Below are 20,400 nucleotides of genomic sequence, written 5' to 3'. Positions count from 1 at the left end.
TCACACACTATGTAATTAGGGATTTGTTTTCTTTCTGCTTTCCCATGAGACACTGGTGGATGTGCGTTTACAAAAAAGAACAAGTACTGGGTCGACCATCTGCAACCACTGAAGGGTTTTATTTTGCTTAAGAACACTGAGCAAAGTGTGCATACGTGTTTGCTGCCACAGTGGATGAAACAAATCTTCCAAAATACAGCCTTATCACGTCGTGAAACAAGGTAAGCAAGTGCTTCCCATTTTTTAAACAGTCCACATCAGAAGACAGGTAGCACTTGACTTTTGTTCAGGATACTGAAGTCCAAACTTGGGATCATAGTTTAGGTGAAGTTACACACTAGATGTTAAAAAGGTTCACTCTCATTGGTAATGCCATCAACCTTTAAAGCATAACTTTAGGCCCTAATGACCTATGGGGGAGGACAGTCTCATCAGTCAGGAGTGCTTCATACAGTGAAATAAAGGTTTCTGTGATTAGTCGTTTTCTCATCATGGATTTCAATTTCTGAATCCAACTTGTGACTGCAAACCCAGTAGCAATCTCTGATCACTGCCGTCTCTGAATTTTACAGCTGCTCTTGTCTGCCAATGGATATAATGACTAACTGAATGAACAGAGTTGCCCCTCTGTCACTATAAATCCATTCAATTACACTCAGAGGTCAGTGAATAAAAATAAGGCACTGACATGGCCTACTGCACCTCATGTTTATATCAACGTATTGCTGCTGCACACCTTGAGCATGCATCATCTTGCAAGGGATTTTTTTGAAAGGTGTTTATGACCTTTATGTGGGTTCAGAGCATGTGGTTATGTATATTGCAGTCATAAACACGCTCTATCATTATATGCACTTTTTCTGTAAAATGTATATGCATGCATATATACTGTATGCATACTGACTAAAAACACAGGCTAAAAGCAGAAGCTGTTGAGATAGGATAAAATAATAAAAACATTTTATGAAATGGGAAATACGTTTTTGTAACAATAAGAAGAAGAAGAAGTAGTACCAGATAATCATTTTTTTCAGTGTATTGCTGCACAAATAGAAGGATCTCAGCTTCCTTATAGAAATATTTCTATATACAGTCTCTGTGCTGGTCTTCCAGTTCAGCCTGTTGTCAGTGTGGATGCCCAAGTACTTATACTCATCCACCACATCAACATCCTGTCCCAGGATAGGCCATGTAGCTGTCCTTTTCTCTCTGAAGTCTCTCTGTGATGTTATTCACATTCAGAAGCAGATCACTGTCGATCGAGGACGCTGAAGATATCTACCTATTCGGAACCATGATAACAGGGTTCTCGCTGATCTCTGATTTCATTGCAATGTTGACCCTGTGCTAACTTGCATATGACAAATAAAACTGAAAACTGAAACTGAAGCTGATCGGAGCTGGCTTGACCCTGGCTTATCGGAGAATTAAGAAAGCGGAACCGGCTGTTCAAACACCCCCAAGGCTGCCCGCTGGGATTCCCATTCCCATTCCATGCAAGGCCACCTGGGTTGGCTGGAAGACTGTTTACTTAGCCTGGCAGGGCGAAGGACACTGTCTCAGCTGAACTATGGACACGCACACACATACATATACTGATACTGATAAGCACTCACCGACACACCTCCAACGCTTACCTCCCCTCTGATGTGGACATCGAGTCAGCTGGAGGCGCAGTTGAAGATTGCAGCGGTCCCAGATCAGATGTACACACTGGAACACTTTCCCATGCTGCTTGTCTGTGTTTATTGTGCTACGGTGTGTTGATATCTGTGCATTCCTGTATTATCCTTTTGTGTAACACATTTCAATGTTTTTTTCCTCGCTACCTAGCCTGACCTGTCTCCCCAATGTGATGTTTGTGTATTGTATGTACGGCCGGCAAGGTCTGTCATCTCGGTTTTGGCAAAAGACCTGCAACTGACAAATAAAGGCTATCTCATCTCATCTCAGACCACTCCACAAAATCATCCCCTAGTGCTCTGTACTCCTCCTGCCCATCACTAAGCTGTCCAGCCACTGCAAAATCATCAGAGTATTTCTGTAGGTGGTATGACCCGCAGTTGTACTGAAAGTCTGAGGTGTACAACATTAACAGGAAGAAAGACAGTACAGGCCCCTGTGGACCGCCTGCACTTCACCAAATCAGACAAAGCACCACCCAGTCTCACATACTGCATGCAGCCTGTCTGTCAGGTAATCAGTAATCCATGAGATGATGGACGTGTTTGCTGACATTTCTGGTAGCTTCTCTCTCAGTATCAGCAGCTGAAACATGTTAAATACAGTAAAAAATCTGAGAATCTGATCCTCACCATGCAGCTGTTACAGTTTAAATGGGTGTAAGCTATCTGCATAAGAGATAATTGTCCTCTCTTGAATATATTGGTAAATGGAAATTCTTTTATGATCAAATCCCAATTAGTAATTAATGAACATAAATAATTTTTAAAAACTCAGCCATCATCTCTCATTCCAGAAATCCAGTAAATTTCAAGTAAATGAGACAAAGCAGAGGGAGACATTAAATACAGAACCAACCCATCCTAACCACTGCAGGTTATTTTAATGGGGAAATTATTTTTTTATTATTATATCATCATTCATATAATCAGAAGTAAAGGTGTATATAAATTTTTTTTTAAAAGCCTGAAGGCACGAAAGGAAGGCTGATGATTTATCTGTATTATTTGTGAAGAGTTGTGTTTTAATTAGAGATGGACCGATCCGATATTACGTATCGGTATCGGTCCGATACTGACCTAAATTACTGGATCGGATATCGGAGAAAAATAAAAAATGTAATCCGATCCATTAAATATCACGAAAGCACCTCACAAAACTTGCAACACGCCATAACTCGCCTCAGAACGTCGGAGCAGTATGCATCACGTGATAGAGCGGCTGTGGCATGCGGGACCTGTCGGTGGTCTGGATAGCATTTGGAGCTTCGCTAGCAACTTGGCATTTCATCTCCGACAAAGTTATCCCCGAGAGAAGTAAAGCAAGTGTGTAAGTCCATCTCTGAATGTTTGTAAAGCATTCCTGCGTTAAGCTTAACGAGCGACTGCCTCTCGCTCTCCGGCTGCTACTTCAATCGTGAAACTGCTTAAATGATCAGCTGATCGGCTTTTCTGTCGCGACTCCGTCTCTCTTGTTTGTTTTTGGTCCACTTTGCGCCAGAAAGAGGAAACCAGCGGCTGAACAACAGCAGCACGTTTAAGCTTGATAAGCTGTTGTTAGAATGTATTTAATATTAGTTTCTACTCCAGGATCTTTTTCTACGTAGCTGACGGCTGGTAACTGTGCAGGGGCGGATCTAGCAAAGTTTAGCCAGGGGGGCCGATAGGGCATTAACTGGGAAAAGGGGGCACAAAGACATACTTTTCTTTCTTATTCTCATTTAAAATGTCTAGCTTTTAATCAATAATTATCTGACACCCAAAGTTTTAATTTGATGTAAAATGAATAGAAGTCAATTACTGTATATAGTGACTATTAAGTCTAATATATATACCCTAGTAAGCTATAGTACATTTTCCTTTGGGAAGGTACCATCTGTGCAGTCTGCAATTTTGTTGAAGAAAGATGTTGAATCTATTTAATATTTCTTGAAAAATAATTGATTTCTGTGCATTTTTTTTTCACACTGCATCAAATTAAGGTTGATTACGTTGATTAAGCATCATGAGGTGGAGCGTGAGGGGTGGTTCCCTATTTTTTATTTATTTATTTTTGTTGTTGCTGGGAGTTGGAACCCTATTAGTTAGGTTGCTTAATATTTACGCTAAGTACTCTTTAAAATACCAGAATAGGGAGGATGGTGTAGGTCCAAGTTTATTAGATTGATCAGTATTGCTGAACTATGAAATATTTTTTTTGTATACAGGTATAACAGAATAGCTTTAGTGTAGTTGTTGTTTTAAACTTGAGTATGAACTTGCAGACTTGCAAAATGCAGCAAGATATTTTAAAAAACAGTTTTGTTGATTAAAAAACACTATATCGGATTCATATCGGTATCGGCAGATATCCAAATTTATGATATCGGTATCGGTATCGGACATAAAAAAGTGGTATCGTGCCATCTCTAGTTTTAATGTGTTGCTAATCAAGAGTAAATGCAAAAATAATACATGTGAGTGTCGTATTTTCCCCACGGCGCAGTGAACTGTGGAGAAAATCCTTGGACTTTTTTTCTGTGGGGAACAGTAGAAGTAGTTATTGAATGCATTTATGCTGTAAATATGGTTTATAGATTTTGAAGAGAACAGTTCTAGTAAAATAGCATGTGTGAAATGTGTGAAAGCTTTTGATTTTTGAATGCTTGCACTCTCAGCGAGGCCCGTGTTTTTCACCATCTCACCAAACAACATCTCCATCTTTTCCTTTTGCTCTTTATCTTTTTCTTAAAGTAACTACTAAGAAGTTGTCCAAGGGTGACCTCAACAGAGACGGCAAAACCTTTCACCGGATGGTTCAAAGAGGACATCTTCCCTCTGGAGCACTTCTGTGTGGATCCACATACAAAAAAAATGGGAAGTTTTCATCAGGAATAAAGTAGATATGTTATTCAAACTGTGACCCAGACGTGCTCCTCTTAGCTAATCTGATTTAAAGCTATTTTGGTTGAAAAAGGATTCAGCAGTATAAGCTTGAGACTGACTCTGTAGAAATAAGACATTACTAAAACATCAAATAGAAGCTTAAACTAATCATCTCACGCTGGCATGTGGGAAAAGGTCTTTTATCGCTCTCATTACTCACACACTGTGTGAGTTTAATGCACACCGTAGGCAAACGTTACCAATATACGGTGACCGTGTTGTGATTTCTCAGGTGTGTTGCTCCAATAAGACCGGTCAAATAAGTTAGTGCTCACGTTCTTTATGAAGTCAAACTAAAGCTTAAATAAGGTTTTGTTTCAAAACCAGAAACATGTTATTCTGAAAACGTGAGGAGAGTTTAAATTTAAGCTGAACTTTGTATGTTTTCCTTATAGTAGCTTCACAGTTGAAGCACCTTCTTTTGGGATGAGGGTAGGGCATTGTCTATAAATGTTGGAACCCATAATAGGCTTGGCTTGCAGGAGCAGTTTCAGACAATCATGGTCTCTTCAATCTGTTTCAGATGGTGTGATTAGAGAGTGATCTGCTGCTGGCAGCATCACAAAATATCTCATTTTTGGAGCCGTCACAGTAATTTCTCCATCTGTTGGTGGAGACATAACGTCCCTCCTTAACGCAGGTAGAAAGGCAGCAGATTGGCCTCCTGCCTAATCCTCAGTGGGCGAGCTTTTATAGAAGGCATGTGTGCTTTTAGTATGTGGATATCTATAAGTAGACAGGATAGGCCAACATAGAAAGGATGGTGTTATCAGCTTTTCCTTCATGGACTATATACTTTAATCAGGGGGTTAAGCAGTATTTTCAGCACAGTCACAATCATGTAAAATCAGGAAATACTATAAGACTCGAATGCATTGCCAAAACATGCACAACTAATCATTTTAACATACTACGAAGTACTTGAATAAAAACCCAAGGCAGGTGCATGCAGAGGTTTTTTGCTAAAGGATATTCTTGGGAATCTAACCAGAGGAAGTAAGACGGGAGCTACATGGTACTGTCCTGCTTTAGTATAACAGATTTGTCACCACACATGTTCCGTTGTGCTATAATAAGATTAAAGTGCAAAGAGCACAGACAGAAAAAGAGAAGAGGTGACCTGAGAATCTGGGTTATTAACTTAAAAAGAAGTCAAAGAAAACTCCCACAATGCACTGTGAGTTTAAAGCAGCTAGGGCGACGTAGAAAAACAGGCAACCATACACCATCAAAAAAGCAACTTAAGTTCACCAACATATACCAAGTCACCACAACAGAATGTCACAACACCATATTTTATTAAAAATAACAATATTATTGATATTTTTATGATATCGAGAGAAAACCAGAGAAAGAATCAAATTGGTGAAATTGCCATTGAACTTTTTATAACTTTTTTATGTGTTTTCTCTATTTTTAGACAAATGAATTGAATTCTAGATGTGTGTTATCATAGCTGTACAAAGCTGTACAAAGAATTGAGTCTTTGTACAATCTTTGAATTGAGTCAGATCACTTCACGGATAAACACAGCAACGTTAGAAAAGGGCTTACAAGATCTAACATCTACCATTACTGTAAGGGTGTAAAACCACTAGCTAATACAGCAATCTAATAGTTAAGCAGCAAAAGACCCACAGGGCATGATGCTACAGTGTTAGGTTTGAAAGTCTTACCTTTACACATCTTAGTTGGCATCGTCTCAGTCTGTGGTAATGTAAAACTTGCTTCACTTTGGATACTGACACTGCTCTTCCAGCAGTTTCATTTATGGAGCCTTGAGCCTTGTTCCTGGGTTATTCCTGAACATCCTAACCAGTTTTCCCTCATGTGAATGTGACATATATCTATCTGTCTCGCTACATTACTGACTGACTGACTGACTGACTGACAGGCAGGCAGGCAGGCAGAGAGAGAGAGAGAGAGAGAGAATTAGTACACAATATCATAAAAACTGGGCAAATTCAAACACAGAGCAGATGATAGCCACACTCAGACAGCAGTTGAACATAAAATTATCATTAATAAATGATGATTGAGCTCCTGTAATGAGCCCAATATAAATCTGATGACTGAGCTACCCTGGAAGATGATTAATTGCCTTTATTTCTTATGAAAGATTGGTTCTCTTTTGTGTCTTATTGGGTTTAAAACTCCTTCAGATGAAACCATGTAAGGAAAAAAAAATCTCTAAATTTTCTCTTATTTCAAGCCTCAATAGTGGGAAAATGGGGGTTAATTTATAAATGTGGGTGAACCTGCAGCCAAATCCTTTGCTGATTTAAGTTATTATCAACAGTCAGCACAGAATGCTTAAATAATCTGAACATATGATTGCAGAATCCCACCATGCAAAAGATGGGGTTATTAAGTAATTCACTTAATCAGATGACTGAGAAAACAGGTCGACATGTGTCTTTCAACCATCTCTGAACAGGTGCTTTCATTTCACTGGGTTGCTTTTATATATTAAATCTTTAGAGGACAAGGGATTTTTAATGCTTTAAAACACTCACCTGGTTATTTTTAACCTCAGAGCTGGTCCTGTCTTAAGTAGAGCAGACAGCAGAAGCCAGCTATTCAAGGAGATTCAGTTGTTTCAGTTCAAATCTTCAGTGTAATTTTAAGCTGCACACGATAACCTGTAGCCTACTTTAAAAAATAACAATAAGTAAAACCAGTCTCAGTATGATTATGTCCTAAATAAAAATGATCCAGCGGTTTCTAGAGAATAATACTTTAACAATATTACAGTTATATGAACACTACTTTAACTAAAACGCTAAATGTTTTAGTTAACTGTAACACTTGGAAGTGTCGCAGTTCAACACTGCCCTCTGCTGGTAGTTAAGCTTGGTTCCAATGAGAAGTTCCCACATGCATAAATTGTATTTTTTCTCAGTTTTTTTAAATTTTATTTCTCTACAGCTGCACCAAATTGTTATACAATTCAAAAACTAGTGGGTCAGATGTCAAATTTCATTATGTTTTGATTTTACACATTATGCAAAATCATGTAAGAAAAATAAGCAACTCCAATGTGCTTTTCCTGGCTTAGATTACACGTAGCTCTGCACCATAAACTTGTTTTTGAAGAACATCTACATTCGTGATGCTTCTTGACAAATTTTTTAAAACCCTTTCAAAAGTCTGAGTGATACTTTTCATATTCCAAGTAAATATAACCATGAATACACAAATGCTACCTTCTTGTGATAGCTACTAATACAACTGCCTGCACACAATTTTTAAAGAGAAGCTGCACTCACAGCAGTGTCTTCGTCTTAAACATATTCATGTTGTAGTAAATGCAGTTTACTTCAATGAGAAATAAAATAGTCATGACACATTTTATAAACATGTATTCATCTTTATTGGCCAGATGAGTTTAGCTCAGACAATAACTCCATATTGTTTCAGAACATCTGTGTATTTTGCAATCTTGGACTCGACGTTCTTTTCTGCCTGCTTGGTCAGATTGATCAGTGTCTTTTTCTTGGTGTAGCGGAGCTTAGACTTCTCCTTTCTCTTCTCCTCCAGAGTGGCTGTGATAGCCTGGTACTTCCAGCCAACCTCATGTGCCAGACGCCCAAGGAGGGCGAACTGAGGGAGAAATGAAAAACCATATGAAATCAACAGTTCACAAACTGAAGAGAACAATGTTACACAAACTAAATGGTTGTGCCTGCCAAACTCAAAATTTACAGCCGAATAATCGTAAATGGAGTAACCTTATTGTCACCCTTTATTTTCTTTCCTTAACAAAAAACAACCTTGTAGGCTCACCTTGCGAGAGGGCTTCAGACGCACAACTTTAAGAGCAGCTGGGACAACCATGCGCTTCCTCTGTAAATCAAATAAAGCAAAATCAGATAACGAAGACAACAGCACATCTGAACTGCTATAGGCAGCGTGTCTCAGACATCATTTCTTTTCATGGTTACTATTCAGACAAGGCAGTTAAGATGTATGGCATCACAGACAGCACAGTCAAAGCCACTTGTGGGGGCCGTAAAGATTAAGGAAAGACATTACCAGCATACCTTGTCATAGGGTGGGGGGATACCATCAAACACCTTCAGCCTCTCCAGAGCAGCCTGACCTCTCTTGGTTTTGTGAGGCAGCATACCTGTTTAAAGAGAGATTGTGCTTTAAAAAAATAAAACAACCTCAGTTTCCATCAACATATGCTAAACTGAAAAAAAGTCAGATGTCTGAAGTCTGCTTCATCAATAGATCATTAGCTTTGCTATAAACAGCTTTACTGTGCTAAGCAAGTATCATAGATGAATGCAAATACACCCCTTCATGTGCCGGTAGTGTCACTTCCTCACCTCTAACGGTCCTCCAGAAGATCTTGCTGGGAGCCCTGAAGTGGTACGGACCACGAGAGGGGTTGGTGTTCATCCTCTTGCGCAGGAAAGCCAGGTACTTCACTGCAAACAGGCACATAATCCAGAAGAGATATACATTAGCCACATTACACATACATCAAGATACATGCAAGGGGCAACCATTGCTTTATTAAGTAATGCTGATGCCTCAGATGGTAGTGCATGTAAGGTTTTCTCATGGTCTGTGAAACTCAAACTAGTAAAACATCACCGACAACAAGCATTTTAAAGGACTGAAAATAGGACATAACCCTACTTACGCTTGTTACGGTAGAAGTTGCCAGAGATGTTGATGCCTTCACATCTCACCACCACCACTTTGTGGCCTAAAAGACAAAATGCCAAAAGTTAATCCCAACAGTTAAAGAGAGTAGCAAACAGGTGCAGATACTGTTTGTTTCCTGTCTCAGATGGTAGTGCATGTGAGTTTTCTCATTGTCGTTAAACTCAACCAAGGCAGTTAATACAGTCATCATCGACAGAATGACACAACAGCAGCCAACTATGAACACATTGTTCATCAGTCTTACATGCTGCAAAACACACTGTGCGACATGGATCTGACACAAGTCTGGAAGTTAAAGGTAAAGTTTCATCGTAGCATTGGTCGGTCTTTGTAGCCATCTGTGTGTCTGCATGTTTTGTGTGATTGCATCTGGACCATGTGTAGAAAGAGCATACAATGCTCTCTGCAGGACTTTTGCACAAACAGTCATTTTTCACATACAAAATGCAAGTGTTTTTTTAAAGACATTACCCACCTGAACTACACATGAGGACACAAATATCAAATTTTTTGGAATGGAAATCAAATACTCATCCTTCTAGTGCTCGAATAACCGTATAATTCCTAACTGATGCTATGTAACAAGAGCCAGTAACTAGAGAATTCCCAGAGCAAGTGGACATCATGAGTATTTTCAGAAACAATACTACTGACACTGTCCACAGTTCAGGTGTGTAAAACTATACTAGATTATGTGTTACAATCCAAACCACCTTATTTTGCACAGTTTACCTCCAACAGCACCCCACAATGGCTCAGCTATTTCAGGTTAGTTTGCACTGCATTCCTACTGAATGGTCAGCAGGTACAGCAGCAGTCTCATTATGAGATACTGCTACAAAATTTCTGACACTGTCAGGATATTGCTCCAAGGAGTCCATGCATGTAGTGTGATACAACAGCTAAATTCGAACCTCTTGACTAGGACAGTCCAAAAATCGCACAGTGTATACTTAACTTAAATTGTTTATTATCAAACATTTATATTGTTTATTACCAAAATTCCTATTAATCTCTGAAAACTTACCCAGAAGAACCTGTTTAGCCACAATGGCAGCAAGTCGGCCGAGCAGATGGCCCCTGCCATCAAGCAGCAGAACCTAAAATAAAAGGTGGGGGAAAAGGATATCAATGCTTTATCCTCACCGTGAAAAAACATCCTAGTAATTCCCCTATAATCTTGTATAGTAATGTTAATCAACTTGCATTTACTATCTACTTGACAATCGTCACATTATCAGCCTTGCACTAACATACAAGTTAAACGGTAATAAAACGCATTTAACCCCATCACTGTTTAATAAAGGGGTTTACTGTGAACTGAACTGTATTTCTGGCTCCACGTCACTGTGATAAATGGCACATGGGACACTATTGACTTGCCGGTTGAGACATAACGTTTGCTTAGCATCTAAACGAAACCGCGCTGACGATTAACCTTGTATTTTTTGAGTTGAAATGTCATGAAAGGTTCCCTACACAGAAGCAACGAAATACCACCCATTAAATTTAGTTAAGTTTGCCGGTACGTTTCCCATACGACCATATATCCAGTACACACGTTAAACCTAGCCTCGCAAGCTAACAGCGTTGACTCAGGGAAGCTGCCATGATGAAGGCACGCTCACTCGGCTATAGCGAGCTGCCTCAGACATTCCCTAAAAATAGGTCTCAGAAAAAACACTGAGCAAAACAACGACTACACAAAGCTGTCCCAAGTTATCGCCAGTCGCTTAACTGCAAAACACAAGGTTTTATTTTGCCTACAGAGCTGAAAAATGATATAATATCTCCAGAGCAGCTTCCCACCTTATTGAACCGGTCCGCCATGATGTGCGAAAAGAAAGACAAACGGGGTTGCTCGTGGTAAAAGGCAGGGGTGGGCGGAAGTGACGACAGCTTCCTTCGTTCTCGTGGCTCACAGGCTATGAAAAAATAGCGCCACTGTTGGGCGAATTAAGTTCAGTATTATAAATTATGTATACTATTATGTATTATATAATTATATATTAATTATATAGCAATCGCAGTTTTGCTTTGCTGCTCCAGGACCTGGACAACTTGTTGTAATTCTGCTCTCTACCAGAAAATGCTGAATGAGAATGTTCCATCATCAGTTTGTGCCCTGAAGCTCAAGCACACTTAGTTTAGGCAACAGGACAATGATCCAAAATGCACCAGTGTCCACTTCTAAAGGGGAAGGGAGAAAAAAATAAGTGGTAAAGTCCTTTCAAGCTTGAAAACTCAGTAGATGTACCTATGATATCAATTTGAATATCCTAGGTAGGCTAGGTAGGCAAAAAGCAAACAAAGAAAAAAGAAATCATAAAGGTGTTAAATACTTTTAAAGATCTTAATAGTATTAAATTTATATTACCCTACTTCAGATCAAGATGGCTTTAAGGAGCAGTTTGAAACACATATTGACCAGGTCACATATTTGTGGTGCCAGATAACTTTAATTATCTTTTTTTTTACCATTTTTATATCTCACATTAAAGGTGTGCTGGTTGCAGCTTAGTCAATTTTATCACTTGATTTGCTGCCTATTGTTGCTCATTGAAAACAATGTTTCTCACAAGTTCACAAACTGTTCACTGAAATAAAACAGTTGCATGAAGCACAGATTATATTTAGTCTTTTTCACTTTGGCATTGTACCTGTGACATACGGCACACCAATGAACAACATCACACAGGAAAATGTTCTTGGAGAGCATGCCATGGAACCCGTACTCATTTCTTTTAATCAATTTTAATACCTTTCAAGAATTTACATAAGTACCATCACTCAAACATTCATGACTGGCATAACACAGTGCACGCAGAAACTAGTGTGGTTACTAAATGAGTCTTGGACAGTGAGGAGAAAAAAAACAAAACTTTTGTTTTATTTTAAAGGCTTCACTCAGTCATCATGCTTCAGCTTTCTGATCTTTCCCTTGTGGCGGTCAATCTCGCGCTGGAGACGTTCAATCTCCTTTTTGTGGTGATCAATTTCGTCCTCATGGTGCTGCTTTAGTGCTGCCAGCTGCTCCTTCTCCTTGCGCCTTATATGAAGAAAGACAGATATCACGCAAGCTTATTTTCATGTAGAAGAGGTGGAAAAAGTGGACAAAAAAATGTCTCTATAAGTTGAATTTCATACTTGAAGTACATCTCCTCCTCTGCAGCCTGCTTCTTCCCCATGGATCCACCTGCCTCTCTGATAGAGCCTCCACCACCACCACCTTTCCCGGCACCTTTACCCAGCTCACCCAGCTGAGTGGGTGGGGAAGTATTTAAGAGAAAAACAAGTTTAGTGAATTAACTCAGCAACAAGCAAAAAAATAAACAAACCCCAAAACCCAATAATAAATGCATAAATAAAAAATAGAGCTCTGAGTATTTTCTATAAAGACATTTCTTTAACAGATGGCAGCTTAAAATTAAACATTTCTTAAAGTTACTTTCTTTCTCAACTTTAGTGATCAGGGCTTTCTGTGTGATATTAAGGTGAATCTGCTGGACACTGTGAAAACAAGCCCACGTTGAAGGTCAAGGTTTTATATTTTTTGAGTGGGTTAAAAGGCTTCTTTGTTTCCAAGGTGATAATGGAGATATCTCGAACAGACCAGAAACGCTTTTTGAGCAAAACCTAAACGTCTGAGAGGACAAAGCAGCTCACAAAACCAAATTCTTTTTCTGAATAGTCTGACAGGTGGCAGTGCATACAAAATTAACCCCCTTGGCATATATAACCTATAATTATTAGGTAATAATGTTCAATTAGAAAGCTAATACCACAGTGCTACAGCAGGTGAACCTGTCATTAAGGTTTTCAGCTAGCAAAAATGATGAGGCTAAACATGTCACACCGCTGTATAACGGTTACACGGTATTTGCAATGAAGTGAGGCGGTTGCAGGACGTTTATTACCTGGTCGGATGACATTCTCAGCTGTGAGGTGACAAAAGTCCTGATATTAGGCCTCAAAAACCTCGCCATGTTTATGAAAACACCACTGACAAGTAGTGTCGAGCTTGTCCTTGTCCACAAAAATACACCACAGGACGGCGCCATTATGTCCAAGGCGGGGGTGCCAACAGAAGATACGTTAGTTCAATTAAATGATACATTTAAAAAATCTATTCATACGATGATGTATTATTTCAATTTATCTGCTAAATGTATTTCATATACATAACATGGAATAATAACATAGTGCAGAAAAAACACAGTGTTTAATTCCCGCAGTGGTATGGTCTTAAAAATGGACACCGCATTGCCTCTCTTTACGTAGCAGCTGACCTTATAATTTTTGTTATGCTACATACCAATAACGCAACACGATGTGTGATTTTTTTAATTCATTTTTTAATTAATTTAAATACTATATACATTCACAGCTAGTGAACAAAAAGGGGTTTAAAATGTTTTTTAAACAAAAAAACAAAATCAACAATAACAATGGTTATTTCTACTTTTTTACATAGCTTAATTAAATAACTTGTGAATTGGGTTTTTTTTAAATTGATATTTTAGTACACAGTAATTTTTTATCTAAAGAAATAAGTTTATAAAACATCAATTTATTTTTAAGCTGAGCATCAGGATGGGGAAGAAAGGGTATTTAATTAACTTTGACCATAGCATGGTTTTTATAAGTACTTCAAAATCTGCTGATCCATTGGGAATTTCCCACACAACCATCTCTAGAGTTTACAGAGATTGTAGGAAGGCAACAGTAATTCAAATACATGAATGTACATGCCAAACCATGAACCAGATGGGCTACAGCAGCAGAAAATCACATGAGGTGCCACTCCTGTTAGCTAAGGAAACTGAAGCTACAAATCTCAGAAGCTCACCAAAATTGGAAAAAAAAAGAAAAAAAATTTCCCCTGATCTGATAAGACTTACCTTTTGCTGTCATATTCATGTTAGGGTCAGAATTTTTAAAACAGCATGAAAGCATGGATCTGTCTTGCCTTGCATTAATGGTTCTGGTGTTGGTGGTGCAGGGGATATTTTCTTGGCATCCTTCTAGCCAAAGATCAGAACATCTCTGTACTCACATGACCTCGAGTCTCCAGGTCTCAATCCAATAAAGCATATTTGGGATGTGGTGGAACAAGAGATTTGCTTCATGGATGCCCAGGAACTGTGTGATGCCATTATATAATTATCAAAATCTCAGGAATGTTTCCAGCATTTTGTTGAATCTATGCATTACAGATATGGTGTAAAATGCCTCAATTCATACAGAGAATATATCTATATGAATTAAGGCAGTTTTGAAGGTATAAAAGGGGTCCAACCAGGCTGTGCCTAATTAAGTGTCCAGTGAGCATTTTGTGTGTGTGTGTGTGTGTATATACACACACACACACACACACACACACACACACACACACACACACACACACACACACACATACATATATATGTAAAATTAAAAATATATTCCAAAGTCATCACTGGATGTAAATCTTATCTTTTGTGTGATTTTTGCAAAATTTTTTTCTAAGTAAAACAAGCACCCCAAATAAGATAAATGCTTAGAAGATTTTATTCAACACTGCAAAGAAAGCATACACCCCCTCTCTGAGCAAACCAAACTCTGGCTCACGTGGTGAAATCTTGCCATCTCCCTCCCATAAGTCCCCTATAAATACTTTGCTTACCAGGTATCGCTGGCATGAAACAAAGAGAAAAACCAAACAAAAACTATGAAACTCTACACGAACTTAAAAATTCAAATCACATTCAACATTTTTTTTTCAACAATTCACTCCATATATCATTACTCTAATCACCAAAGTTACATATGTACAGGTATGGTTGGACCCTACATGACAAGCAGGTGCTTAAGAAAATTAAAACAGCAGCCCCTCATTGCATGTAAAAAACAAAACAAAAATAACACGTCTAATGTAATGTTCAAACGAAACATTTCGCACCGCTCTGTTCACTAGGTGATCATTATGGGTACAAAGAGGAGAATTGGAGGCACTCGTATTTTGTCACTGTGACAAAGAATCTACAGAGTTTCTCTTTAAATAAAAATTAAAAAAAGCACTGAATTGATTAGTAGACTCATGAATATTCACTTGAACTTGACAATAAATGTTGCACTTGCTGTACAAATCAATCTGGCCCGTGCATCTGTAAAAAGCATTGTAATGAGTAAATATACTGTATGACTAATCATCTTAAATTAATATAAATTAAAAAAAAACAACTTAACATTTAACAGCCAAATAACTTGTCAATTTCATTTGAGCTTCATACTTAGAAGGGAAAAAGAATGATGTACTGAATAAATTGTACAAAAATAAAAGGATTTCTAAAAACAAATCTATGAGTGCAATCTGAGAAATCTGATATGTGCTCTGACAATTGCTTTTTTCTTTACACGTTGTCCAGATCTATCACACACAGCAAGTGTGTAAATGGTTTTTCTGAATAAAAGAAAAAGAACAGTACAGGCTTAGATTTTTTTTATGGTTGCCTTGTGCTGATATGTTTTGGTTTTGTTTAAAACTAACTTTCAAAGAAAAAAAAAACAAAACAAAGTATGGCAAGTGAAGAAAAGGATAAAATAAGATAAAATTTGCTAATGGGGGGCAGAAGGGAAGGAAAAAGACCAGGGTGCATCACAGGGCCAGGAGCGGTCTGCGGAGGCCCTTCGGAGGAGGCAGCGGTCGCCGCTCCCCCTTCCTGCCCCGTCAGTCTTGCTTGGTGTTGCCCAGTGCTCTGAGGCGCTCAAGGAGAGGAGGGTGGGAATAGTGCCACATGGAAAACAACCAATCAGCAACAGGGAAGCCCAGGTTGTCTTTGTTCAGCTTGATGAGAGCCGAGTAAAGCTCTGAGGCTTTGCCCATGCCGCGAGCAAAAGCATCTGCCTGGAACTCAAACCTGCGACTCAGGACCGTCAGACAGAAAGACAGAACCTACAAAAGCGAGGAAGAAGAGAAATATTTAAACATCTCAAAACAACAGGGTTTAATTATTCAAACTTTCATGATCTCACACATACCTCGTTGTAAGGAGAAAAGATGAACTGGAAGATAATCATCAAGCCTATTAATGTGGGCTGGCTGTCATCGAAGCCAAAAGCTACAAACAGCTCCTTACGTCCAATCAGAACAGCAAATAAGGAGAAGCACAGGAAGGAATTCATCTGAAGAGATAAAAATAGATTCAGTTCAATCTCTGAATGTCTGTAGTATGATCTAATCAGGCTTTTATATGCTTTGGGATAAAACAAAAAGACATCCATCTGGGAGAAATCACCTGACTAATGACGATATTCTTGACGGTATGACCAAGCTTCCAATGGCCAAGCTCATGACCCAAAACAGCAAGGATCTCTGGGTTGTTGCATCCTTGTTTTTTGTTCTGTGACAGAAGATTCAAAATCAGTCACCTAAAATTTCCAACAACATCAAGCCTAAACATTAATACATTTAATACTTTGGGCTTTTCCCAATCCTTTATTAAAGGATTTTAAAAGCAAAACAGAGCTTAATGACAAAAAAGATATATATCTTTCAAGCTCTCAGACCAGTTGTTATCAAGCAAAAATCAACCAAAGTGTGTTTCAAGACAAGTAAGAATACTCTGTCTTTAAAAGTGTTTTTATGAATCAAGTGAAATTCTTCGCAACCTTGGGCTTGGCTTTAGACTCGCTGGATGTCTCATCACTCTCTGGCTGCTCAGGCTGTGACTCTCCAGCCTTGTTGAGCGGCGAGTAATCCTCCAGCAGTGTGTCAAACAGCACAATGCGTTTGTTCTTGAAGAACCCGTAGAAGTATGCATTGCTGTGTGAAGAACGTTTAGAACCTGGAAACAAGACAAAAATTCATGGATCTCCAACCAACCATCGCTCCACAATGTAAAAAAAAACAAAAAACAACATACTAATGATTGCAATGTAATAATAAGGGGCTTGATAATGTAAGGAAATGACTCTAGAACAACAGAGAGAAATCCCCAACAAACGACCCACAATGAGCAAGCACTCTGTGACAGTGGGAATGATAACTAAAAAGACACATTCAAGACATACCTTCAACTACGTAAATTTTGGTGAGGGGGAAGCTTATGCTCTTGGCCATGGCTTCGATATCTGTCTTTAACTCTCCATCTGGCAATGGTGTGAATTTGTCAAACAGGGGAGCAATGTAATCAGCATAGATGGTTACAAGTACCTTAGAAGACAGAGATGACAGGATGTATTACAGGTGTAGTATCAACTATGTACTTCTTTTGAGTTTCTCACTAGTTATCTGACAAGAAACCCATTTTCTTATTACACAGTGATGCATTTTCAACGTTTTCACAGAGCAAGGCGAATGCGCCACTAACCAGAGAAACGACCAGGGTAAAGAGCCAAGCATAAATGAAGAAGTAGTCTCCGCCGATCTTTATGATGTACAGCAGCAGGGAGGTCACAGGAAGCAGGATGCACTGAGTGACAGCAAACTTCTTCACGGCATCTTTGAGGAAAAACCCCAACGTCTGAGAGGAAGAGCAGACATTAAAAGAGAACAGAGTAAACAGGAGATTAATACAGTGTGTTAGAGTTCTGATTTCTTTTTACTTCTTCACAGATTCTCCGGTCTTTGAATTCATTTTGGGTTTAAACAGACAAAATTTCACAGTCAAAAACTTCAGTCCATCAAAGTTCTTATTACATTTTAAATCGTTTGTGTTTTTGACATTAAACAACAAAGACACAGCTTCAATATGAGCTCTGGAGCCCATCAACTGTGGTAACTTCAATCCAATCAAACTCAAGTTAGTCTCGGCAACAAACAGTGAGTGCATTCCAGCCAGTGTACCTGCTGATTAAAGCCGTGCTTCTCCTCAATGACGAAAGTGTTGTACAAACTCCAGGGGAGTCCAGTTATAGCACTGAACAGGGTAGCAAGCGTCAGAAACACGAGGGACTGGGTGATCTCGTATTCTGGACCAAATCCAAAGCGAGCAGTCACAGAACCAGCGACAGCCCACAGAAATGGTATTCCACCCAGTAGCAGAATCAGCTGAAACCGTTTTGAGCACAATATTTTAAATGTGTGGCATACAGAATGAGTTACTAGGCTAAAACAACGGTGTCTTTTAGTTAAATGATCTTACCGTCCCCTCGGTCTCAGAATAGAGTCCAGACCAAAAGCTGAAGTTGCTTTTATCCAGCTGGTAAAGACGTGACTTCTCAAATGTTTCAGAATCCATGATCTTGCCCAGCTCCTGCGGTACATGGGTTGTTGTTCTATATATCCTCCTCTGCAGTGTAGGAAGACGTGCGCATAAAGTTACATTAACAGTGAAAATCATCAAGGTACTGATGTAGGGATCCAATGCGGTCAGTGTAACTGTCCAAGTTACGTATTTCAGATGTGCATTTTTCAAGTGTTAAACTCAAAACTTGACAAGTATCACATAATATAATCAATACTAATCCAATTTGATGTTTTCCTTTAAATATGTGTTTCAAAGAGCAACTTTTTAACTTGTTGAGTCAATACTATACAATCGTGTGAACGATATTGCAACAATTCGACCTTTGAGCTGGTAGGTGAGGCCAATAATTTGTGTGGGGGGTTTTTATACTAGGGATACCAAAATCTACTTTGAAGTCTTTTAGCTCTTAATCACTAAATTTGAACTAAAGAAATTTCACAGAACAAGTAAACATTGCCTACTGCCATGAATCTAATGATTTACAGGAAGGCCAATTGTGTTTGATAATCGTGTGAATCCATGTCCATATTCTCATAAAACTTGCTCTCTGCACTCTTTCCATGTGTGTACTAGCATATCAAGACTACGTGATAATGTTCTCGGTTAAAGACGTTCTCTGTATTATTTGCTACATCAGTTCCTGTTCCTAGAGGAACTACACCCATCCCAACACTGTCGTGAGATACTTTTCAATGTGGCTTAACTGAAGTGAATAAAAAAATGTTTTAATAGGATTCAAATAGCTTCATATTTCACATCCACGTGTCTGGGCGTGAAATAGACCAGTAAACATTTCCAGCAAGCTGATTATGGACTCATAGCTTTGTGGTTTCGTATTAAGAAATCTTACGCTGTTGTGTTTTGAAACTAAATACCTAGAATACTGAATAGCAATAAAAGTCTAACCCTGCTAAACGGACCCCTTGGTCGCATCACATATTCAACTGTCAGAATATCCTATATTAAATGCAGACTTTATGAAAGACACAGCTCATAGTGAGTTCACGGGAGATTAAAATCAAACGTTTTAACCACTGTCAGCGGTTCGTTGATTTACGCTCTGCTTTTATTATAAAGCAAAGGGATTTAATCTGGTAAACAATTGACTCACCTGTCTGTAAGAAAGATATGCCTCCCAAAGGTATACTGTCCATGAAAACCCTAGGACAGCGTAAAATATCTGCTTTTCCACCGGCAGGTCAAACATAGTTTCAACCATCTTTGCTCTGTTAATCTAGCAGTTAGCTAAGCAGGCTAGCAGCTAATTAGCTTCCGCTCTACACACACTCACAGACAGCTCTTTAACCGTGAATTATGGGAACTATGCCCCTCCGTCAAATAGACAGATACAGACTAAAGTTTAGATCTTTGCATCCAGTTTTCATTCCTAAGAAAAGTCTAGGCTTTTACAACTAACATCATTCCATTCATCTCAACTACCGAGCCCGTTGGTTATGCGTATCAACGAATTCGGCACCCAAAGGAACGTCTTCTATAACTTGGTTCCGCAGTGGATTTTCTTAATTTGACTGACTCACTAAAGAGTTCAAATTTTTGTATTTCGAGAAAACACCTTTATTTCAACCCCCATTAATAAATATTCTACACAAATATTCGTGTAAAATGCAACTACGAATGCAAATGTATATTCACACTATTTAAACTCCTAATAAAGCATAATTTATGGTTTTAGAGTATTACTTTTTTTTTTTAAAGCACTAGAACTACACGTTTATTGCTGGCGGTAGCGGCCCCATTTATCCCATGAGCATGATAGCTAAACAGACGTGGCAGCGCAGGAAATGTTGACTTTTGCTACTTAATTCCTCTTCTCGGTTCATTTTGATTATTTACATGCAATCACCACCGATAAAATAACGGTT

General features: G+C 38.7%; 3 protein-coding genes across 3 annotated transcripts; all 3 read right to left on the bottom strand.

Moving 5' to 3' along the window:
- Positions 1-7,956: 7,956 nt before the first annotated feature.
- rpl13a (ribosomal protein L13a) lies at positions 7,957-11,158 on the bottom strand. The gene is made up of 7 exons (XM_082516875.1): positions 11,097-11,158; positions 10,315-10,387; positions 9,262-9,327; positions 8,942-9,043; positions 8,651-8,736; positions 8,394-8,453; positions 7,957-8,210 (listed from the first exon to the last, which is right to left on the bottom strand). The coding sequence occupies exons 1-7, from the start codon at positions 11,115-11,117 to the stop codon at positions 8,001-8,003; spliced, it is 618 nt and encodes a 205-aa protein (XP_082373001.1). The 5' UTR covers positions 11,118-11,158; the 3' UTR covers positions 7,957-8,000.
- A 740-nt stretch (positions 11,159-11,898) lies between these two features.
- Positions 11,899-13,363, bottom strand: atp5if1b (ATP synthase inhibitory factor subunit 1b). Its single transcript, XM_082517003.1, has 3 exons — positions 13,205-13,363; positions 12,435-12,547; positions 11,899-12,336 (listed from the first exon to the last, which is right to left on the bottom strand). Exons 1-3 carry the CDS (start codon positions 13,346-13,348, stop codon positions 12,195-12,197), a joined length of 399 nt encoding a protein of 132 aa, XP_082373129.1. The 5' UTR covers positions 13,349-13,363; the 3' UTR covers positions 11,899-12,194.
- A 1,451-nt stretch (positions 13,364-14,814) lies between these two features.
- Positions 14,815-20,011, bottom strand: zmpste24 (zinc metallopeptidase, STE24 homolog). Its single transcript, XM_082516090.1, has 9 exons — positions 19,629-20,011; positions 18,413-18,559; positions 18,115-18,318; positions 17,639-17,791; positions 17,340-17,481; positions 16,938-17,113; positions 16,565-16,669; positions 16,308-16,451; positions 14,815-16,221 (listed from the first exon to the last, which is right to left on the bottom strand). Exons 1-9 carry the CDS (start codon positions 19,734-19,736, stop codon positions 15,997-15,999), a joined length of 1,404 nt encoding a protein of 467 aa, XP_082372216.1. The 5' UTR covers positions 19,737-20,011; the 3' UTR covers positions 14,815-15,996.
- Positions 20,012-20,400: the final 389 nt, after the last annotated feature.

Source organism: Aulonocara stuartgranti (assembly GCF_965226115.1).
Source record: "Aulonocara stuartgranti genome assembly, chromosome: 19".
NCBI lineage: Eukaryota > Metazoa > Chordata > Actinopteri > Cichliformes > Cichlidae > Aulonocara > Aulonocara stuartgranti.
This window is presented reverse-complemented; position numbering and strand designations above follow the sequence as displayed.